At 38.9% G+C, this 21,131-nt stretch overlaps 1 protein-coding gene across 4 annotated transcripts in view; it reads left to right on the forward strand.

Annotated features, from left to right (window-relative positions):
- The first annotated feature begins 413 nt into the window (after positions 1–413).
- Positions 414–21,131, forward strand: part of MED13 (mediator complex subunit 13) — a 156,508-nt gene continuing 135,790 nt past the window's right edge. For all 4 annotated transcript variants that reach the window (XR_015733180.1, XR_015733183.1, XM_034434573.3 and 1 more), the window contains exons 1-2: positions 414–1,675; positions 3,613–3,847. Coding sequence is in view for 2 of the 4 variants with exons in the window: in XM_034434573.3 (XP_034290464.2) it covers positions 1,610–1,675; positions 3,613–3,847 (301 nt within the window). In the remaining 2 variants the exon portion in view is untranslated. The remainder of the gene's footprint in view (positions 1,676–3,612; positions 3,848–21,131) is intronic.

A 21,131-nucleotide genomic window follows, 5' to 3' on the forward strand; every position in this document is an offset into this window, starting at 1 on the left:
CTTCTCCCTTTCGGCGTTTCTTTAAAAAAAAAAAAAAAAGGAAGTTTCTTGGCCCTCTTGTTTGCAAGAAAGGAAATCAAGGAGAGCTGAATTAGTTGCTTCCTATCTGGAGGAAAAAAAATCTTCACTTTCCAAAAGTTATTTTTGGGGAAGTGGTAGTGGTGGTGGGGGCATTTGGCTGATTTCTCCTCTTTTGGAAGATTATTTGTGTGTGTGTGTGTGGGTGGGGGAAAACAAGGAATCCACCCCCGATTGTGTTATTTTCATCGAAGCTTGAAGGGATCCACTGTATCCAGGACAAGGAGGGCTGCTTATTTTTTTTGGTTTTAATTTGGTTAAAAAAAAATCGCAAGACAATCGGAGAATTGTGATTTTTCCCCCCCTCCTGGAAAAGCATCTTGGCTTCTTAATTCGAGGTGGTGGTGGGGAAATCATCTTCCTGGAAACTGACTTTTTTTTTTTTTTTTGGTTCCTCTCCCGACTCCACTATTTGTAAAAAGAAAAAAAAACAAAACAAAACAGCAAAGGAAGACTCCTTTCACCCGGACTGGAAAACCAAACACCCATCCCTGGATTTCGCTTCCATGGGAAGTCGGAAGATTTTCAAGGCGGCTCCTTATTAAAAAAAAAAAAAGCGGTGGAGGAAAAAACAAAAACGCGACTCGGTGTCAAGCGTCGTAATAAAAGAAGAACTCTTTCCCCCCCTTTTTTCCCTTTAGGAAGCCGAAGGGAAACCCGGGGCTTGCAAAAGAAGTCGCGACGGAGCCCGACTCCAAAGTGGAAGTTCCCTCCTCCTGCGGGGATCCCCGATCGTCCGAACCGGGACAGCGGCCGGGGAGGCCCGAAGCAGCTCGGAGAAGAACCGCGGAGAAGGCTCGGCCCTCCTGGCCTTCGGCTCGCCTTCCTTTTCACGCCGCCGCCGCCGCTCTTTTCTCTCCTTTTTCGCGGGTGGCCGTGTGTCTTTCTTGCAAATCCAGGGTGACGGGAGAAAAACGAGGCGCTAAAGGGAGCAGCAGCGGGCTCGATTCCTGGATTACTTCACACCCGCCCTTCTCCTCCTCCTCCTCCTCTCCCCTCCTCTCTTTCGCTTGCTAGCTGGCTGAAGATCGTAAATCTCTCGCCTTTTGCCAGCCCTTTTGGATTCACTATCCTCCCCCCCCACCCGCCCGCCCGCCAGCCAGCCACCTTCGCCGGCCCTCTCCTTGCCTGCCTCCTTCCTTCTTTCCACGGATTTATCTTTATACCTTTTCCTGGCCGGGAGGCATTGAAATTTCTTTTCTTTCGTTTGGAAAAAGCCCTTCCTTCCTTCCTTTCCCTGGGGTTAGCTTATTTCTTCCTGCTCCGGGCAGCCCCGTCACCCCTTCTCTTTCTCTCCCTGCAGTGCGTGTGTGTGTTTTAGAGAAGGAATAGGCCCTTTCTGTTCTGTTCTCTCCCCCCCCCTCCCATCATCACACCGCCCCATCCCTCCCTCCCTCCCTTTGATTGTGTCTCCCTCCTTCTCGGTCTGGTGTGGTGTGGTGGTGTGTGTCGCTCTCTCGCTCCTGTCTCTTGTCTTTTCTTTCTTGTCGGAGGCTTGTGGGATAATGGCGTGCGGGTTGTGGCTGTGAGGATGAGTTCCTGCTTCGTGCCGAACGGGGCCAGCCTGGAAGATTGCCATTCCAACCTTTTCTGTCTGGTGAGTGGCTACTTTGTGTATGTGTGTCTGTGTGTGTTTCTTGGTTTATTTTGGGGGGGGGAGAAGCGGCGGGGGGGGAGGCGTTGAAGGGCAGATCGCAAGAGATAAACCGTGCAAGGGAAAGTGGGGGGGCGAGGGAGGGAGAAAGAGAGAGATGAGATCGCCAGCAAAGAGGAGGAAAAGAAGGTGGGGGGGAGAGAGAGGAATGGAAGCAAAGCAGCCATTTTTAGCATTCTGCTTGGAGAAGTCCTCTGGAGTAGGCCTTAGCCAGGAGTCGCCCAATTCTCCCTGTAAACCCCCCCCCCTTCTCTTTCCTTCTGGCAAGGCGATTTGCTTACAAGTCTCTTTCGCACTCTTCTCTCCCAGCGCTTTCTTCCTCCAGTCCTTTGTTTATCACCTTGATTTCCCCCCCCCAATAAACTTTCGTTTTCTCTCTCTGGCCTCCTTTTTTGTTGTTGTTCTTGTGGTGGTGGTTGTAGGTGGTAGGACTAGCAACTTGATTTCTTGTGTTTATTTTATCTCGGCTCATTTTCATTCTGTCTAGCTCTAGCCCAAGGCATGCCTCTCCCCCCCCTTTTTTTTTTTCTCAAGCTAACTTTTCTGCCTTCACCCCAACTCCCCTAATAGTAGAACCCTACTCAGATTGGAGATAAAGTGCCTCTGGGGGAGGGGCCTTGTTATTTGTAGGCTCCAGTTTGGGTTTTTTAAAAAAAGGATGGATGGAGGCAAACATGCTCTTTTATAACATTGTTTACCTTCTTCCTTCGGTGGAATCCAGTTGAGTTTCCTAGCTAGGGCTTTGACCTCTTTCTGGAGTTTTATTTAAATGCCGATTGATAGCAGCTTTGACTGGTTGATAAAAGTAGATGAATTGCTTTGGATGGCTGGTGCAAGGAATTCAAGAAGCTGGAATATATCAGCAAGAACACGGGCTAGGCTGGCCCATTCTCAGAATTATCACTATCCTATTCACAACCCCCCCCCCCAAATTTCAAATGCACCAACTGTTGCAAATTCTATCACTACAAGGAGCGAGCAGGATTGTCCTTGTTGAGATTAAAGAAACAGAAAAAAACCTATATTTTCTGCTGAAAGGGAAGTAATATATTGAATAGAGCATGAAAGATAGTTGAAGTTGAGCCCAGGCAATTTTTGTGATAATTTGTAGACCCCATTTGTGAGGGAGCAGTGTGGTGGTATTTCGTAGCTGGAAGGAAGAGGTGGAAGGTTTCCTTAAAAAGTTCTTTTGAATTATGCTTCAAAAATGTCTTAGTTTATTTTGCTATCTTTCCCCTCTCCATTCCTCTCTAGTAGAAATAGTAGCAGTTAATGCTTTTATTGGAATTCATGTATTTAAAGCCGGTTTGGTTCTGTTTAATTATGTCTCAAGTACTAAATAACTTTGCTAATGAGGGGCTTATGGCTGAGGTGTGTTTGCATTTCTGACAAATGGGCAGACTCTCTCTCTCTATCTAGAGGTGCAGGTTCTTTATATGGGGATAATCAGTAGATACAACCAAATGAGAGACAGCCATTGAGAGTAACCTTTTGGATGTTTTGACTCAGCTCTCTCAATACTTTTATCATTAGACATGCTGACTGGGTGACATGAGAAGTAAAGTCCAAAATATCTGGAATGTGCCCTGGCATTATTGAAAACATTTTTTTTACATCCTAGAATGGAATTTTACTGTGTTTGAGTAACAACACTGCTGCCACTGACTTTATGGAGCACAGATTGACTAAATGAAGTTGCTATGGCTTCAAATGTTTATTTTGTAAATTTCTGAAGTGTCTTATGCGTTTCTTCACTAGAATAAGAAAAAAAAAGTTTGCTTGAAATTACTAGAGAACTCTGCATTTCATAAAAGTTTGGAACTTTAAAAGAGAACATCCGGTTCTTTCTGCTCTTAATGCCTGTTCGATTTTTCTTTCAGGCTGATTTAACTGGGATTAAATGGAAACGATACATATGGCAGGGCCCAATGTCTGCTCCGATTCTTTTCCCTGTAACCGAAGAAGATCCCATCTTAAGCAGTTACAGTCGTTGCCTGAAGGCCGATGTCTTGAGTGTATGGCGACGAGACCAAAGGCCTGGGCGCAGAGAACTATGGATCTTCTGGTGGGGTGATGACCCCAATTTTGCAGACCTAATTCATCATGACCTAGCAGGTAAGGCACGGATAGATAAGCTCTTTTTATTCCTTTTGTGATGGTAACATTTTTTCCCCTTGACTTTGTGTTATTTATTTATTATATCCCACTTAGAAATTGTTTTGCTAGTTTACTGGCTTTGACAAGCTTGGCTTTAAAGAAAGAGAGGATGAAACGTGTGTCATTGTATTTGCTCATTCAGTACTTATTTATTTATTTTGTCACATTTCTATGCCGCCCCACTCCCAAGGGACTCTGTTGTTTCTGCTCAAAATTATTATATTTTAAGCTCCATGTAAGTGGATGCTGCTGTTTTTACTAAAATGAGGTCTATGAAGGGCCACAGACCCTGCTTAGTACTGTGTGGAATTTTCACGTGGTTACAAGGGCCACGGGTTTAGTGCAGTATGAAAACAAGCAAGGATGGTAAAGATTCACATATATGTGCTTGGAATGTTGTGGCTTCTCTGGGAAAAATGTTGCAAGAGGATGTATGGATGGCTTTATTTCCGTATCTGAAATTTGGTCTAGCCTTAATCTGCATTTGGAAATTGTGTTGAATTTACAGGTCTGATCATGAGGCAAGTGGAAGATTGGGTAATTTTATCAGTTTTGTTACATCCATAGGAGAATTGTGTTCCTGGTTTTAAAATGAGTTAGAGGAGTAGGTAGGATCTGTTTTGGTTGATCAAACTACCATCTTGAGTGAATGGCTGGATATGTGTGCCTTTGTCTCAACAGTTTACCTACTTAGCATAAACAAGCTCTTAAACTGAGTTCTTGACATCTTTAGTTAAAAGGATTAAGTAGCAGGTGATGGCACCCTTCACTGGCTGATAGTATTGGCTACATGAACAAGTAGTCTGACTGGGTACTGTACACACCAATTTATGTTCTTAATATAATTATACTAGTAATTGGTAGGAGTGAATAACGTGCATCATTTCACAGTTGTTTATGCATTTGCACATACTGCTGATTAATCCCCTTTTTGCTGTCAACAGTTTTCTCCCCAGGTTGTTGCAAGAATTAAGTATATTTAGGCTAAGAGGGTTATATTTTTAACTAATAATATGGATTACCTGTAACTAAACGATAGGCAATTAAAAAAAATATCTGAACAAAATAGTTGGAGGAAAAAAACTTGTAGAAGTTGGGTTTTGTGGAAACTTTTAAAAGAGGCTTAGCAGATTTGAATTGCCTGAATTTGGCTGATGTAAAGTCTCCTGTGTCAGTAACTCATGTTTCTGAAAGTATTCTATATGGCAAGTACATAAAGATATAAAGTATTAAATCTTTTAAGTTAATGTTTTAAAACAAACTATATGAACCATGTTCATTGCGTTCTATTGAGCCAAACACAGAAGTAACAAAAACAGTAAAATTGAAAGGTTAACACAAGGTTTGATAAAATAGTGGCAAAAATTTGAGGGAAGGAGAGGTTATAAATAGCCCAGAACAAGTTAATTTGTCGTGTTCTAAAAAGAGAGTTTTACTTTACATAGAAAGTGACGTGTTGGTTTAATCTGAAAATAAATCAGCGTAGTTCAGCTGTAAAGCTGGGCATCAGTGGTCTTCAGAACATTTGGACATTCCCTCTAATTTTGGAAGCATCACCTTCCAAGCGCTTATTTAAATATAGGCTATTTAAGCAGTTTTTTCATCACCTATCCTAGCAAACTGGTGTGTGAGCTTGTCTTTGGCAGCAGCATGCTCTACATAAAGATGCTCATCAATGTTGAAATGTCATATTTAATCCTTGAAAAGTTAATATCTATGTGTTACATTATTGTAACTTAAACATTTACATATTCTAACTGCCACACATATGAAAAAGCTAAGAGTTGTTTTCTACAGATCCTCAGACTAATAGACAGATTAAGAGAAAGGAATGGGAATGAAAATGGAAAGCAGTCTCAGTTCCCACCATCTCTACCCGATTGTCTAAAATGGGTATTCCTTTTTAATTTACATCCAGAATCATAACCTTCCTGTGTCACCAAGCTTATAGAATTTAAGTAAGATCAGTGCAAATAACATATATGGAAGATTTTAGCATTAGTTCATCCCATGCTATATAACCTATTTGGCAGCAAGGGATCTCCAGTATTTTCAATTTTGGGCGAGTATGTCAGCATCTTCTCGTGATATTTAAAGTCTTTAGGTTGTCTATGAATGTTGTGGCCCTCGAGTTACGACAATGATTGAGCCTAAAATTTCTGTTGCCAAGTGAGAAATCCGTTAAGAGAATTTTGCCCCATTTTACAACTTTTCTTGCCACAATTAAGTGAATCAGTGCAGTGGTTAAATTAATAACACAGTTGTTAAGTGAATCTGACTTCCGCCTTGACTTTGCTTGTCAGGAGGTGGCCCCAGGACACTGCAATCGTCATAAATATGAGTCAGTTGTCAAGTGTCTGATGTTTGATCGCATGACCATTGGGATGCTGCAACAGTAATAGGTGTGAAAACTGGTCATAAGGCACTTTTTTCAGTCCAGTTGTAACTTTGAATGGTTACTAAATGAGCTGTAAGTCGAGGGTTGCCTGTATTTTAAGGGTGTCCTCTTGGTTGTTTGTTATCGGGGGTGGGGGGGAATCCATCTCATTGCCATCTTGGGAATTTGATTACTGTATTCTCCATAGGGAGTATAGATACATGGAAGATACAATAATAAATCTGCAACAAAACAACCAAGCTCAGAGAGCACCAAGGACCCCTTAGTGGTATAAAATATTGTGAAACAAAATTAAAAATTCTTGATAAGGCTGTTCTAATGAATACAAAATGGAAGTATGCATGATCAGTGTTTGATTTTAATTGTTATAGATAAAATTGAATTAAGTATGTAAATTCTAGGCTCATTATTTGAGGCAAATGGATAGTTCTATAGCAAGACTCATCTGTATTGTGTATTGTATTGTGGTGTTTTTGGTTACAGGTATTTTAGGAAGTAGAATTGTTTATGTGCTTTGCATAACCTTGCTGTGCTGCTATTTTTACTTCTGGCTTTGCTGTGTCCTGCTGGCAACTTTTAATTTGACCTATTCTGTTTCAACGATTTTTCTTCCATTTAATGTATTTAATTTAATTATCACTGAAAAACTTCAGCTATTAGATTGCTTAATAACATAATATATAGTCAGTTAATGTAGAAGCCTTGTTGTAACATTAGCAGTAATTACAGTATACGCTATAATATAGGTCAGGAGCAAGCAATATCGTGCTTTCTAATGTCTTTTTGGATTTAAGCTTCTACCCTTTATGTTGTTTGATCAATGGCAAAATAGCAATGGTCCAAAACATCTGAAGGGCACAATTATGCGATGAATAGCTACTCAAACCATTCCCATTTTTATATCATGACAATTTTGCTGTGCGCGTCTTCTGTCTGGCTCAGGACTTGCTGTGGCAATGAAACAGCACCGTCTCTGGGCTTTTCGGAGATCTCCCTTTATTTGCTATACCAGGAGAAAGGAAAAGCTTTATGCATTCAACAGCTCAAAGCTAATCAGTATATTGCTAAGAATATTGAATGCATGGCTGTGATCTTAGCAGCAATAACAGGGGGGCAAAACACCTAGAAGGTAAGTAACTAAGTCCTTTACCACAGGACTTAATATTGTTATCTATGGAATTTTCTTATACCTGTCTAGACGTTAAGAAGCCAATGCTGTCAGAAATTCATTTTTCTCGAGTACAGGAGATATGACTTTCTCCCCCTTCCAGGCTATGGAATTTACTGCCTCTGCAATGAAGCTTGGCCTTCATTTTTTTCTGCCTTTGGAAGAGCAGGAGGTGTATTTCTTTAGTATGTATATATTTTTATGGTTTTATTTTGTATTTCAATTTTTGTTAGCTGCCTTGAATAACGCAGGTGAGGGGCAAAGCAATTACAGTGAACATATATAAAATCTATAAAGGTACTAAAAGAAATAAAAAATATTAAAAGAGTCGATACAGATGTATGTTTAGCAAGATATCGTAGATAGGAGAAGATAATCCATATTGTAAAAAAAAGTTTCCTTCTGATTCTAAGATGCTTCTTGTTTTAAGTATTTATTGCTACTTCAGGGATTTATAAGGAACTAACAAATAATGTAACTGTAAAGTACAACTAGCACTGATGATGTTACCTATTTGGGTAATAAAACACCTGCAGGAAAATAATCAAGCTCAGAGAGCACCAAGGACCTCACAGATAGAACAACTGTAGATATCAGATGAGTGTTTAAGTAGATCCTTTAAGTTTTATTCACTCAGATCTGAAAGTAAAATATTTGAAATGATCAAGAGATCAAAATAAATTAATCCTGTGATGATACCTTTCACATCATCAAACAACATCTCCTTATCCCAAATCTTTGGGAAGGACTTTATAGGTGGATAAAAATGCCAAATCCGGTCTAAACATCTGACTGATTGTGTGATGGACCATAATAATATAACAATTATTGAAAAGAAGAAAGTCTGGTTCATTGGTGCTGTTGTTTCTGGTAAAGCTAGGATTGGGGGGAAAACATTTGGAAAAAATTACAAAATAGCAGGACTTGCAGACTGAGGTTTGAACACTTATGGAAAAAGAAATCCATTGTTATTCCCAATTGTGATTGGAGCTCTTGAGTCCTAAAGGACTTTCTTGCATCTGGAAACATTGACTTTATTAGACCTGAGAATCCTAATTTAAAAAACAACAACAAAAAACCTCACCTTGCTTGGAATTGTCTATATTCTTAGATGCTACCTTAATAATTCTTAGATCCTTGGTTAGGACTTGAATCATTAAGTTTCCACTGGTGTTAGACTGTGAATCTAACTGTAGATTACCCATACCTAATAATCTATATTTTAAGATTGTCACAGATCTTTCCTCTTGCCAAGGTGATATAATGTTAATTTATGATTTAATGTAGGCATATTTTTTTTTACTGTAAGCTGCCTGGAACAACCTTAGAAGGGTGTAAAATGGGTGACCAATAAATGTTATAAATAAATACAATTAAATAAATAAATAAATTATAAAATTAAATAATCAAGCTTAGTGTCTGGTAATTTATCCCTCTAACCCTTTATTGGTTATTTAAGACCCCAACCTGAGGTTTTTTCTGTTAAATATGTTTTAGCTGCTGTGCCAGGATCACATATATTCTGTACATGAAGCATGTACTTTATCACAGTTCAGCTATATCCCTTTAAATTGCATGTTTGTGAGATCCTAATAAGTTTGTGACAGAAGCAAGGCTTGAAAAGAGAACATTCAGTTTTATAGCTCAGTTTGCCACAATCTAAGAAATTTTATGGTAATTCTGCTGTATAGTATGTAATAAATTGAGAAATTATTATTGCTATGGTACCAGTTGAATCATAAACTAATTGGGATTATTTTTTTAAAAGAAAAACCTCTCTTTGTAATGTAGTGAAATAACATGTTGTTAAAACATTTTGATAAGAAAAAGAGATGGGTATAGTCTGTAGTCCTAGAATTGAGCAGAACATGCGGAAAAGAGATTCCTTAAAAGGGGAGAGAACTAAACATTGTAGTGGTAAATCTGTAGCTTCCTTATTTTGTCATCAGGAGTTTGTTCAGTCATAACTTGCATAGGCTCTTTGCTGTAATGCTGAGCTGTAATTTAGCACATAAAACCTATTTTTGTCCGTGGCAGTTTCTGAGCTAAGGCCAACAGATTATAGGAGTATCTGTTTAAGCTTTGCTTACTTGTGTTACTTGCAAGAAATAAAACATCCAAAAAGAGAAAGGGTGTATTACTGTACTATCTTTTGATTTGCAGAGATGTACAAGTGCAGGTTATGACTTCCGCGTAAGATTACATAGAAATGAAGTATAATTAATGATTGATTGATGCAGATTTTCACTTTTCAGAAGGACCCATTTTATCTTTGAAATGACAAGACAGAATTAGCCTCAATTCTCGGAAAACCACACATCCTAATTCAGACAAAAACCGTAAGCAAACTCGAAATGGAACCACCTGTGCCATTTGTTAACTGCTAAGCCAGTATCTAGACAAATTTATCTCAATATGTCATACAAATGCTCTGAATTTGTCTCTCTAATTTGCTACTATCTGCTGAATTTGTAGGCATTTATTATCCTACCTTTTATTTTTGGTCAGCTCCAGGCAGTATGCATACCTAATGTTCCTGCCTCCCATTTCCCCCCCCCCAACAACTGTCCTGTGAGGTAGGATGAATTGAGAGAGAGTGACTGGCCTCAAATTATCCAGCTGGCTTTAATGCCTAAGTAAAGACTTGCATACTGTTTTTAAGCCAGCATCTTAGTCACTATATCAGCAATGGTGAATATTTTGGGCTCAGTGTGTCAAAAATTCAGAAAATTTCTTACGTACCACCCCCTCTCCCAAAAGAGGTCTCTCTAGAATCTCCTCCCTTCTGCACTCTCCTCTCCAGACCCTCTGAAATTTGCTCAGGAGGCCTATGCTCTTGTGGGGACTATGGAAACTGAGAAAAGCATGTGTGAATGCTTGCACAATTTTTGGATGCCTTAGAGGCTGCATGAGAGCAAGGTCTTCTGGTGCAACTTCCCGAGGATCCGGAGGCCTGGCATGTCACCAAAAATGGCATAGCGTGTCAGAGGTTCACCATCGCTATGCTATGCCGTGAGACCCTCTCATCCCATCAAAAAAAAAAGAAAAGTAGTTTAACCAATTGTTCTTAGTGGAAAAGTCAAATTGAACTTGGAATTGTCTGCATGCAAACCAGTCATTTCTGCCTGTTAGGCTGCGTCTCCCTCATCGATTTGCAAGGGTAACCTTAAACCTGTGAATCTAAGAGTTGCATTTTTCATTCTGACTCCCATCTTTCTGTTCCTTATCAATACTTCCCAGAGGGTCGTCAAAGAGTGAAGTGGTTGCGGTTGAGAAACCGTAGACGTGCAGTGCATGCTAGGTAGATGACGAACAGCTCTTTGAATTCAAGTCATAACGTTCAGCAGCTGAGGAGCTCATGATTCTATTTTAACATTTTTCAACAAAGATATCAGTTGTCCAGAAGATAGGGATGTTGCTGGATATTTTATGTATTTATTGCACGATCAACATTGCCTTGCAAATGTGACTTTGGATACATGAATATATTCTGCGTTCCATTGCAAAAAATAAAATAAAATAACAATTCCCCATTTTTTATTAATTTCCCAATGTCATTCTAAAATCTTTGGACCTCCTTGGTAGATGAGAAGATCTAACCTCCAATCCATCATTTGTTCCCTTAAAAACTGCTGTTGGCTGTCTGCAGTCTTACTTTTAATAGGCTACTTCACAGTTTCCTTGGTTATTAACACATTCAGAAGTAGTTATGCAACAGTGCTTTCCAGGAAGGCAGATGAAGTACTGTACCCTCTTTGAGATAAGCTGGTTTTAACTTTTTTTTTTTTTTTTTTTTGGAGGAATCTTCTGAGAATGGACTCAGGTTGAAGCTCTTCCTAATAACCCTTATAGCTTCCAGTTGCCAAGCTTGTGGGAAAAATATAGACTGGAGTTACCTCTCATCTAGCTAAACTAATAATAGTAATTGTTTTTCAGCAATAGACTAATTTTGCATAGTACAGTTAGCCTACTTCCTCTGTTTTCCACATATGGTAAACCAGAAGCTTATGTGTTTGTCTTCACCTTAACGGTGTGAAAACTTTTGCATTAAAAACATTTTAACAAGCAAAATGCTTTGATTTATGTGATACACACCTAAATTTGTGGGATTTTTTACTAGCTTTTTTTTTTTACTTAGTTGCTGTTCTATGCTTTTCTCTTTAATGTGCACTGGGCACTGACTAGCATAGGGTTCAAAAGCTTTAAGCATGATTTGTTTTGCTTTGCTATGGTTGCATTCATTTTCATTCTCTGTTTAAAGTATCAGTAGCTTCTAGAATTACTGAAGCACCATGCTAAAAATAACTGGGGGTAGTATACTATAGTGATAGGCCTCATGTAATGAATGACATAATCCATTTCAAATGAACCTTCTTAGAAGATTATAAAATAGCACTCGTAAAGTTCTGAAAAGGAATAATTATACCTTTTTCAGACTTCGAAATTTCCTTGCGTGCTCTGGCTTTGCTTCGGAGCATGAAACACTATTGCTGCAGCGTTAGAACTCCAGCGGTGGTTCCTTGTGCAAGTCCGTATTGCTTGAGTTATTTTGGAAATTGGTTCAAAGCAGTGATTTCAAAGCTTTCTGTGTTCTGAGAACTGTTTACATATTGGCTGCTTTTTTCACGGAATACTTTCTGTTTGTAAACAGTTACAGTTCTGCAGACCAAAGGAAATGCAGTGGATGTGTTGAACAGTACTTTGACCTCAGTAAAGCAATTGACAAAATCTCATCGCATCCCTCTGGGATAAGATCTGTACATGTGAGCAAGATGGCATTGTGGTCTGGTGGATGTGTAACTAGCTGAATAATGTGATACAGCAATTAAAAAGCCACTGCATACTTTGAGTCCCATTAATAATAGAATTGTGTTCAGATCATGGGAGGTAATAGTTCCATTGTATTGTCTACTGGTTAGACCTCACTTGAAGTACTAAGCATTGTATTTTAAAGGGGACAGGGTGGGTTTCAAAACCTGTTTCTACCGGTTCGCTGGTGGGCGCGCATATGCAGAAGCGTCTGGGTGGGTAGACAGAGCCTCCCGCCACCACTGCTACCGGTTTGCCCGATTCGGGGCGAACTGGTAGCAACTCACCACTGAAAGGAGACATAAAAAAACTGGAAAGTATTCAGATGAGAGCTACCAGAATAAGAGTTCAGGAAACTAAACTATATTTGGAATTATTAAAGGATCTGGGCAGATTAAGAGGAAATATCATAATGAGCAAATAAAAGGCTGTTATGTTTGTTTAACTTGACAGCAAAAGACAGACAAATAGGTTGATATGAAAGGACCAATACAGGTATCCTTGACTTACAACAATGATTACTCAAAGTTTACAGAAAAAAAAAAAGACCTTTTTCACATGACTGTTGCAGCATACCTATGGTCACATGATCAAAATTCAGATGCTTGTCAACTGACTCATACTTATGATGGTTGCAGTATTCCAAGATCACGTGATCCCCTTTTGCAACTTTTTGACAAGCAAAGTCAATGGGGGAGCCAGATTCACTTAACAACTGTGTTACTAACTTAACTGCAGTGATTCGCTTAACACTTGTGGCAAGAAAGATCGCAAAATGGAGCAAAGCCGCACTTTTAGCAACTGTCTTGCTTAGCAACAGAAATATTGGGCTCAGTTGTGGTTGCAAGTCGAGGATACCTGTAGTCTTGATGGTTGAACTGCTAGTCTGTTTAAAACAGAAATTTTAAAATGTGGATTGGGTGGCCACATATCAGGATGGTTTATAGTAGGTTCCTGGAGCTTGTTTTGGTGCGTGCTCAGTTTGAAAGAGACGGAGACTGGTGTTGGGCTTCAACCAGGGGTGAAATGCTACCGGTTCGGACTGGTTCGGCTGAACCGGTAGCGATGGTGGCGGGTGGTTCGGAGAACTGGTAGTGACGGCAGTGCGAGATTCCGCCCACCCACCCGGTCGTTGTTTGGTTTGCGCATGCACAGAGGGTCCACGTGGACATGTGATATGTGTGTGCGCGGCGCATACACTTCCAAACCAGTAGGGAAGGTAAGTAGATTTCACCCCTGGCTTCAACTTCTTATGAAAGCTAAGAGAACATTTTAGAATATGCACGATGGTGGATGGATGGAATGGATGCGTAATCCTTCATGGGGTTTTGTTCAGTATTATGGAGAGGTCTTTCAGAAATGTCCATGTCTCGGGAGATTCTTAAAGGTGCCATTCAGAAGGCAACGGGGCTTCCTTAGTTTTTTCCTTCCTTGAAAATGTTTAGCTACTCATCCAGGAAGCTTCTTCAGTACAAAACTGTACAAGTTTCATTGGGACCGAGTTTGAAAACCTTCGGATTAAAAGTTGAGATTTGGATCTAGAAGCATTTCATTTGAAATCCCGTACCACCGAAGGACCTTCAGGAAGCTTCTTATTGTTTATTTGGTCCTTTTGGCAAGGATTTCTCTTTTCAAAAACAAGCGGAGGAGCGTCACTAGTACAGAATACCCTGGGCCTTGCCTTTTACTGGGAGGGAAAGCTTGGAATTGGGTGCCAGCTGGCTGCATTGGCTGTCAACATGAAGCCTGGCATAACCACTTGTTATTTTTTTCCCCCCTTTATAGAATCTTTTCTTTTCTTTGAAAAGGATCCCCCCACCTTCCACAAGGTCAGAGTCCTGGGTAAAGATGTCTCTCCTTTTACAGATAGCCATTTACCAGACGTAATATGAAAATTACCTCTTCAATTGTGCAGCTGACTCTTGGCTGTGGTATTATTTTTATCTTATGGCTTCCTTGCAACAGTGGCACATGTCTCTAGTGGTGGTGGAAGCTCAATTATTGTAATATCTCCCCTACAGGGATTAAAGTAGGACATCTACACTGCTTACAGCTCATTAGGAAAGCAACAGCGTGTGCTGATAGGTATAACAGCAATTGTGTCATACACATACACACAGACAGACAGACAGACACACACACACACACACACGGGGCGTCTCTTCCCTACATTTTTCTCAGCTTATAAAGAAGGCTGTGCGTATTTTGTGCCAGCGATAAAATCAAGTGAGTAGAATAGATTGATATCCATTTGAACAATCTGTTTGAAAGATTAGATTTTGGAAATAGTTCCGGCATTCTTTTTTTGTTTTGGTTTGTTTTGGTAGTGTATTGAATAGGCAAGCAAATAATATGGTTAACCAAAGAATGCAAAGAATACATCTGCCCCAGGCAGGAAAGAAGCTAGAATTCATTGGTGGAGAATATAGTAAGTGCTTTGTAGCCCATTGTCCTATGAAATTGCTTTACATTGTCGGTTTTGAAATTTGCTCTCTCTCTCTCTCTCTCTCTGTGTAAGCAATTGAAATGTGAAATATAAAGTAACTTTAAAAACCTTGTACTATGCTACACACATGCACACATTTCTCTTGTTTGGAAAAAAAAGTTACATCCTCAGTTATCTTTTGAGATTTATTAAGTTGAGAAAGAGAAGATAGGTAGTCCTCAATTTACAATAGTTCATTTAGTGACCATTCAAAGTTACAACGGCGCTGAAAAAATGATTTATGACCATTTTTCACACTTACGACCATTGCAGCATTTCCATGCTCACATAACCAAAGTTCAGATGCTTGGCAAGTGACTCACATTTATGACAGTTGCAGTGTCCTGGGATCACGTGATCACCTTTTGCGACCTTCTGATAAGCCAGATTCACTTAACAACCATGTGACTAGCTCAACAACTGCAGTGATTCACTTAACAACTGTGGCTAGAAAAGTCGTAAAATGGGGGCGAAAGTCACTTAACAAATGTTTCACTTAGCAACAGAAATTTGGGGCTCCATTGTGGTCATAAGTTGAGGACTGTTGTACCGAATGAGAAATTGGGGGCAAATACTTCTCCCTGTATAGATGTCATGCAAATCTAAAGAAGCTATAGCTGATGCAAATTTAGTCATACATTATCTTATATTAAAGAGGCCACTGGCATAATACAAGCCTTTGTTGCTTCTAAAAAACTTCAAAGGGCTCCCATTGAGAAGTATGTTGGAACAGGAGATGAGAAACTTCTTTGATTTAGGCTGCCTTTTTCTCTTGAGAACTGTTTTTTCTCTAAAGTAGCTTAAATCTTCTACTTTCCCCTAAATAAACTAGCTTCTCTTATATTGAAGATTATATGAAAATCATGTTTCATTTTAGTTAACTGTTCACAGCACTTAAGATGACAAAAGAGGAAACGTTGGAGAGAATATTTAAGATGCTTGCTGTTTTGATATCTTTGTATCCTCTTATGAGCAATTTTCTATTTTATGGGGAAAATAGTAACATGTTAATGAAAATTCTCCCTTTGCCATCCAAACAACTGTCCTTGTGTCTGTATATTATATTTTCTGTTCAGATATTCTTTCTTTGTTACTTCGCTTCTTAGTTGTTGTTGTTTTTTTATTAAAAATGTTAAGGTATCATATTCTTTGGCAATTTATCTGGCTCATGTGGAGACACGTTCTGTTCACATCCTGTTCAAAGCGTATTAGTGCTTTTTACGCAACCGCTCTGCCGAATTTCTTTATTTGCTTTTATCTTTGTACTTGCTATGCGTAAAAGCTGGAAAAGTTTCATTAGCTACACCTTCTAGGTTTTTGCCAAGTCAGCCATAACTTATCCATGGTATCGTCACAGAGCAGGGAAAATTAGTCAAAGATGGCAAAGATAGATTTGGGGCGTCATCACCTTGTTGTCAGAATAGGATCGACATTTAATACTTGGATTTTGTTTTCTGGAGAGGGAGGGAGAGAGAGAGAGAGAGAGAGAGAGAGAGAGTAAGAATGTGTATTCACACACACACACATATACAAATACATATATGTATATGATGTAATTTAATGTGTGATGCGAATGTAAATGTTTTTTTGTTGTTGTTGTAGAAATTTGATATATTTTCCTGGATTAAAAAAAAAACCCAATTGTGGCTATAATTCCAAATTCAATGCATAATGGGAGGCAACAGGATAAACTTTGTTTTTGAGTAAACACACTTTTCACTGATCGGCATGACATTTGCATTCATTAGGAATGTAGGGAGTGGAAGCTTTTATGGAATTCCCTTTCTTTGAGGACTTGGCAGACCCTATTCTGGAAGCAGCATAGGGCACTCTTACTTCAGCTTGCCTTCAGGTAGGAGAATAATTTAATTAAGAGTTAATTAGCTTTTTGATCTATCTCTGGCATTATAAGGCTCAAGAGTCCTTAGTGTTACGAAGTGCCTTTGATCAAGCCAATCTTGAGAGTTACTTATAGCCCTGCTTGGGTACATACTTGCTTCAGTATCCCGTAGCCTAAGAAATGTTTCATTTAGATTGTGTTATTTGAGGGGCTGCCCTTGTAGACAGTTTAGAAACTTCCACTCATGCACAACACTGCAGCAAAAGGTAGTAGAAAGTGGTCCTATATTCATATTACACAAATTCCGTAAAGCCTCCACTGCTTCACACTTTCAGTGCTACAACCCCCCACTTAGTGACCATTTGAAGTTAAAGTGATTTACAACCAGTCCTCACACTTACGACTGTCACAGTGTCCCCCCCACGGTCACATGATTAAAATTTGCAGGCTTGGCAACTAGCATATATTTATGATGTTTGCAGTGTCCTGGGGTCATGTGATTGCCATTTGCAACTTTCCTAGCTGGCTCCCGAAAAGCAAAGTTGGTGAGAAAGCCAGATTTGCTTAACAACTATGTGAGTCACTTTATGACAGCTGCAAAAAAAAAAAAAGGTCAGAAAATTGGGTGTGACTTAAATGCCTCACTTAGTGATGACTGTCCCAGTTGTTGCAAATTGAGGACTATCTACATAGGGTAGTAGTATTTATTTTTCCAATTCCTAAGGCCACCTTATTCCATAATGACTCTGGCTATGTATAACAGTGTTAAAAATACTCTTTTTAATATTCTTGAAAACATTGCCATGAGTAAAAATAGACATCCATAAGGGAGCTGTAACACCCCAAAGATACCCCAAAAGGGCCTGCCATATTCCATAGCTCAGACCCTGAAGAAAAAGCCAGATTTTCAATACCTTGTTTCCCCGAAAATAAGACATCCGCTGATAATAAGCCCAATCGGGCTTTTGAGCGCATGTTCAAAATAAGCCCTCCCTGAAAATATTTAAACGCAGAGCTGGAAATCAGGTAAGACGGCAAGAGGAGCCCCATCTTGCTCCACACCCCAAAATAATAAGACCTCCCTGAAAATAAGGCCAAGCGCTTCTTTTGGGGTAAAAAAAAATATAAGACAGGGTCTTATTTTGGGGAAACATTGTAATAGGATATTTATTTCAAAATACTATCATTATTTTATGCTTAGCACACTAAGCATCTACTTAAATCATTCTTTCAGCACCAGGCAAAGACCTTTTTTTATTATCCTAAACCTTTTAGCATATTAGTATTTTAAATATATATGTTTCATAAAAGCTTTTAATCTGTCTCTGATTTTATTGTGTATTGCATTTTAATTTTTTTTTAAATTAAAAACCACATAAGGTTCTTAACTTATGGTGCACTATCCTGGAAGAACTCAGTTTTGAAAGACAACATATCATAAAAAGAAAGAAAAAAAAGAAATAACCGTTTCTTGCCTCTTCCTAAACTTTTTGTGAAGAGGAAACATTTCATGCTTGGCTTCTTGAATATTTTTTCACCTAGATAGAAGATGATCCCATGATGACTTGGCATTTTGAGACACAATTTTTTTTAATGTGCAAAATTTTGCCTCGGATTGCAAAATTAGTATCTGAAAAAATTGCCTAAAAGAAAGCTTTGGCATAATTATCTTTTGTACCTTAATCATGGAGAGCTGATGAAGCTGAATGCATCCCCCCCCACCCCCCCATTAACTGTGAGGTCAGTTGCAACCAGTTGCCATTACAGCTTTGATGAATGAGCTTTGAGTTTCTCGGTTAGGAAACTGAAGCATTCTTAAAATCTATTTCTGCAGCTGTGACTTTTATATTTCCAACTGCTTTACATTTCTTACTTTGAAAAACTGCCTGACTGGTATATAATTTCAGTGGTAAAATTAAAGATGTCAGTTATTTCCAAATACATTTTCTGGCACTCGAGGCTTGCTGTTGTGTAGATATTCTCACGTTATGTGACTAGGTTATTAATTATCGCTTTCTGCAATAAACAAATATTTATGTATCGCTTCTTTAAGGAAAATCGTTTCATTTCTTGATTCAGAGACTTAATGCTGTTTTTAAAAATCTATTTTAAGGTTGCTGTATATTTTAGTAAAGTATGAATTGATTAAGCTCTTTTAGGATATGGCTTTTAATTTATGCATATGGCATGAAGGCTCAAATCCCTGTGGCATACTGTACACCAAGGACATCTAAAAATGAAATTCTCTGGAAGAATTGAATTTCCATGATCCCACAGTGGCTTGGCATTTGTGGAAATTAAAATTCAACCCATTTGAAGAATGCCTTTTTATAGAGAGCTGCTTTGCATTCTTTGCTTTCTGTACTATAGAAGTGACTTTTAACTACATTCTAGCTTTTTCTGGCTACAGTCAATTACAAGTTATGGTTCTATCAACAGTCAATTACAATGACTGTAAATGAATTTATGGTTGGAAGTTTTCAGTCTTTATTAGACTTGTATGTTGCCCATCTTACCTAGATGACTTTAACCTTAGCTTGCTACTTGTGATGGTCACAATTCAGTGTGATGCAAATTAATTGATTTCAGAAGTAAAAGGTAAATTGATCATTCCGTTCTTGAAAGAGTCCTTGAACTAATTTTCCAGCACAGGAAAAAAAAAACAACGTTTGCCTGTGTCAGATTTGCCTTACATAAAATAGGTTGCAGTTTTGTAGTAGTTACACTGTAACAAATGATTACCTAATCAACCTTCCAAAGTGAAGAACCAGATTAAAGTTTTGTTGTTTTTTTTAATACATAATCAAATGAAAATTTGCAGGTGCGTATGTTTGGCCTGGAAGATAGATTTAAATCTCTTCACAGAGAACTTTATGTGCTAACATAGAATGTGGAAATTAAAGTACAAAGTGCAGTTTGGGTTTTGCCATATTTTATTATGGATGTTTGCTGTTGCTAAAAACACTTGCACCGTGTTTGCAAATCAAGGGTGGAAGTAAATTGAAAGTTTAGTATAATGTTCTCATCTTTTTCAAAATGTTTCCTTGATTTATTGGTAGCTTGATTCAAACACTATTCTCTTGATGTACTTTTGAGGTTAGTAAAATAGAAAAAAAAAGTTTATTTCTTGGCAGTTTTTATGATTTGCTGCACCAATGTACACCACTACATGGGGCTGCCCTTGAATTGCACCCTAAAAGCTTCAGCTATTCCAGAATGCAGCAACATAGGCACTGTTGGGCATGCCTTGGTATGGCTATATAACACTATATGAGCTGCACAGGTTACTTCTGAGGGGCTGATTGTTACCTACAAAGCCCTAAATGGCAGAGGGCCTGGTTAATCTAGGGACCACTTATCGCCCACAGCATCTGCCTGGCCAGCTTGGTCTGGCAGGGTTGGAGCACTCCAGGTTCCTTAAGTTAAGCAGTACCATCTATCCGGACCCTGGGTGTGTGTTGCGGTACCTGCCATATGGAATGAGGTTACTCCCCAGATCCAAAGGACTCCACCTTGTTGGTGTTTCAAAGGGGGCCTAAAAACCCCCACTCTTCACTCAGACCTTTAAATGAAGATGATTGAAGCCTTCTTTTAACTTACTGTATTTTTCGGAGTATAAGACACACTTTCCCCTCCCCTAAAAGAGGGTGGAATGTTCATGCATCTTATACACCGAATACAGCCATTTTTTTGCCTCCCGAAACTCCATCCCGCTCGTCCCAATTTTGCGAAAAATGGGCCCATTTTTTGCAAAAACAGGGTGTGCCTGCAGATTGCTCCTAGGGATGGGGAGGGCAAACCCCTTTTTTTTCTTACTTACCTCTTCAAAATCTTGGTGCGTCTTATACACCGGTGCATCTTATAGTCTGAAAAATACGACAGGTTGTTTCCTTTTGTTATTCTTCCATCTCTACCCTTTCTTTGTTTCTTGTTGTCTTTATGGTCTTGTTTTCATGGCATGGTTTAAGTCTTTTGTAAACAGAAGTCATTAATATATGTAAATACAGAATAAAAACAAGGCAAACATACACTTAATAGAAATCTCCCAGATGGCAATTGGAAACATTTGGTCCTGGTTAAAAGCACCTTAGAAGAGTGGTGATTTGTTTGTTTGTAAAATGTATTAGCCACCCATTTTACCACAAGGCTGCTCTGGGTGGATTATAATATTAAAAGATAAAACTGTACAAAACCTAATGACATATATACAATACTATTAAAAAATCCAGATGCAGGTAGTCTTCAACAACCTCCCTCACAGTTGAGCTCCCAATTTTTGCTGTCAAGTGAGACATTTGTTAAGTGAGTTTTGCCCCATTTTACAAATTTTCTTACCTCAGTTGTTAAATGAATCACTGCAGTTGATAAATTAGTATCACGGTTGTTAAGTGAATCTGACTTCCCCATTGACCTGGACTGTCAGAAGGTCACAGAAGGGGATCACATGATCTTTGGACATAGCAACAGTCATAAATATGAATCTGTTGCCAAGCATCTGAATTTTGATCAGATGATCATGGGGATGCTGCAAAGGTTGTAACT

The sequence above is a fragment of the Pantherophis guttatus genome, chromosome 1 (genome assembly GCF_059756535.1).
Source record: "Pantherophis guttatus breed Tessera chromosome 1, ASM5975653v1, whole genome shotgun sequence".
Classification (NCBI taxonomy): Eukaryota; Metazoa; Chordata; class Lepidosauria; order Squamata; family Colubridae; genus Pantherophis; species Pantherophis guttatus.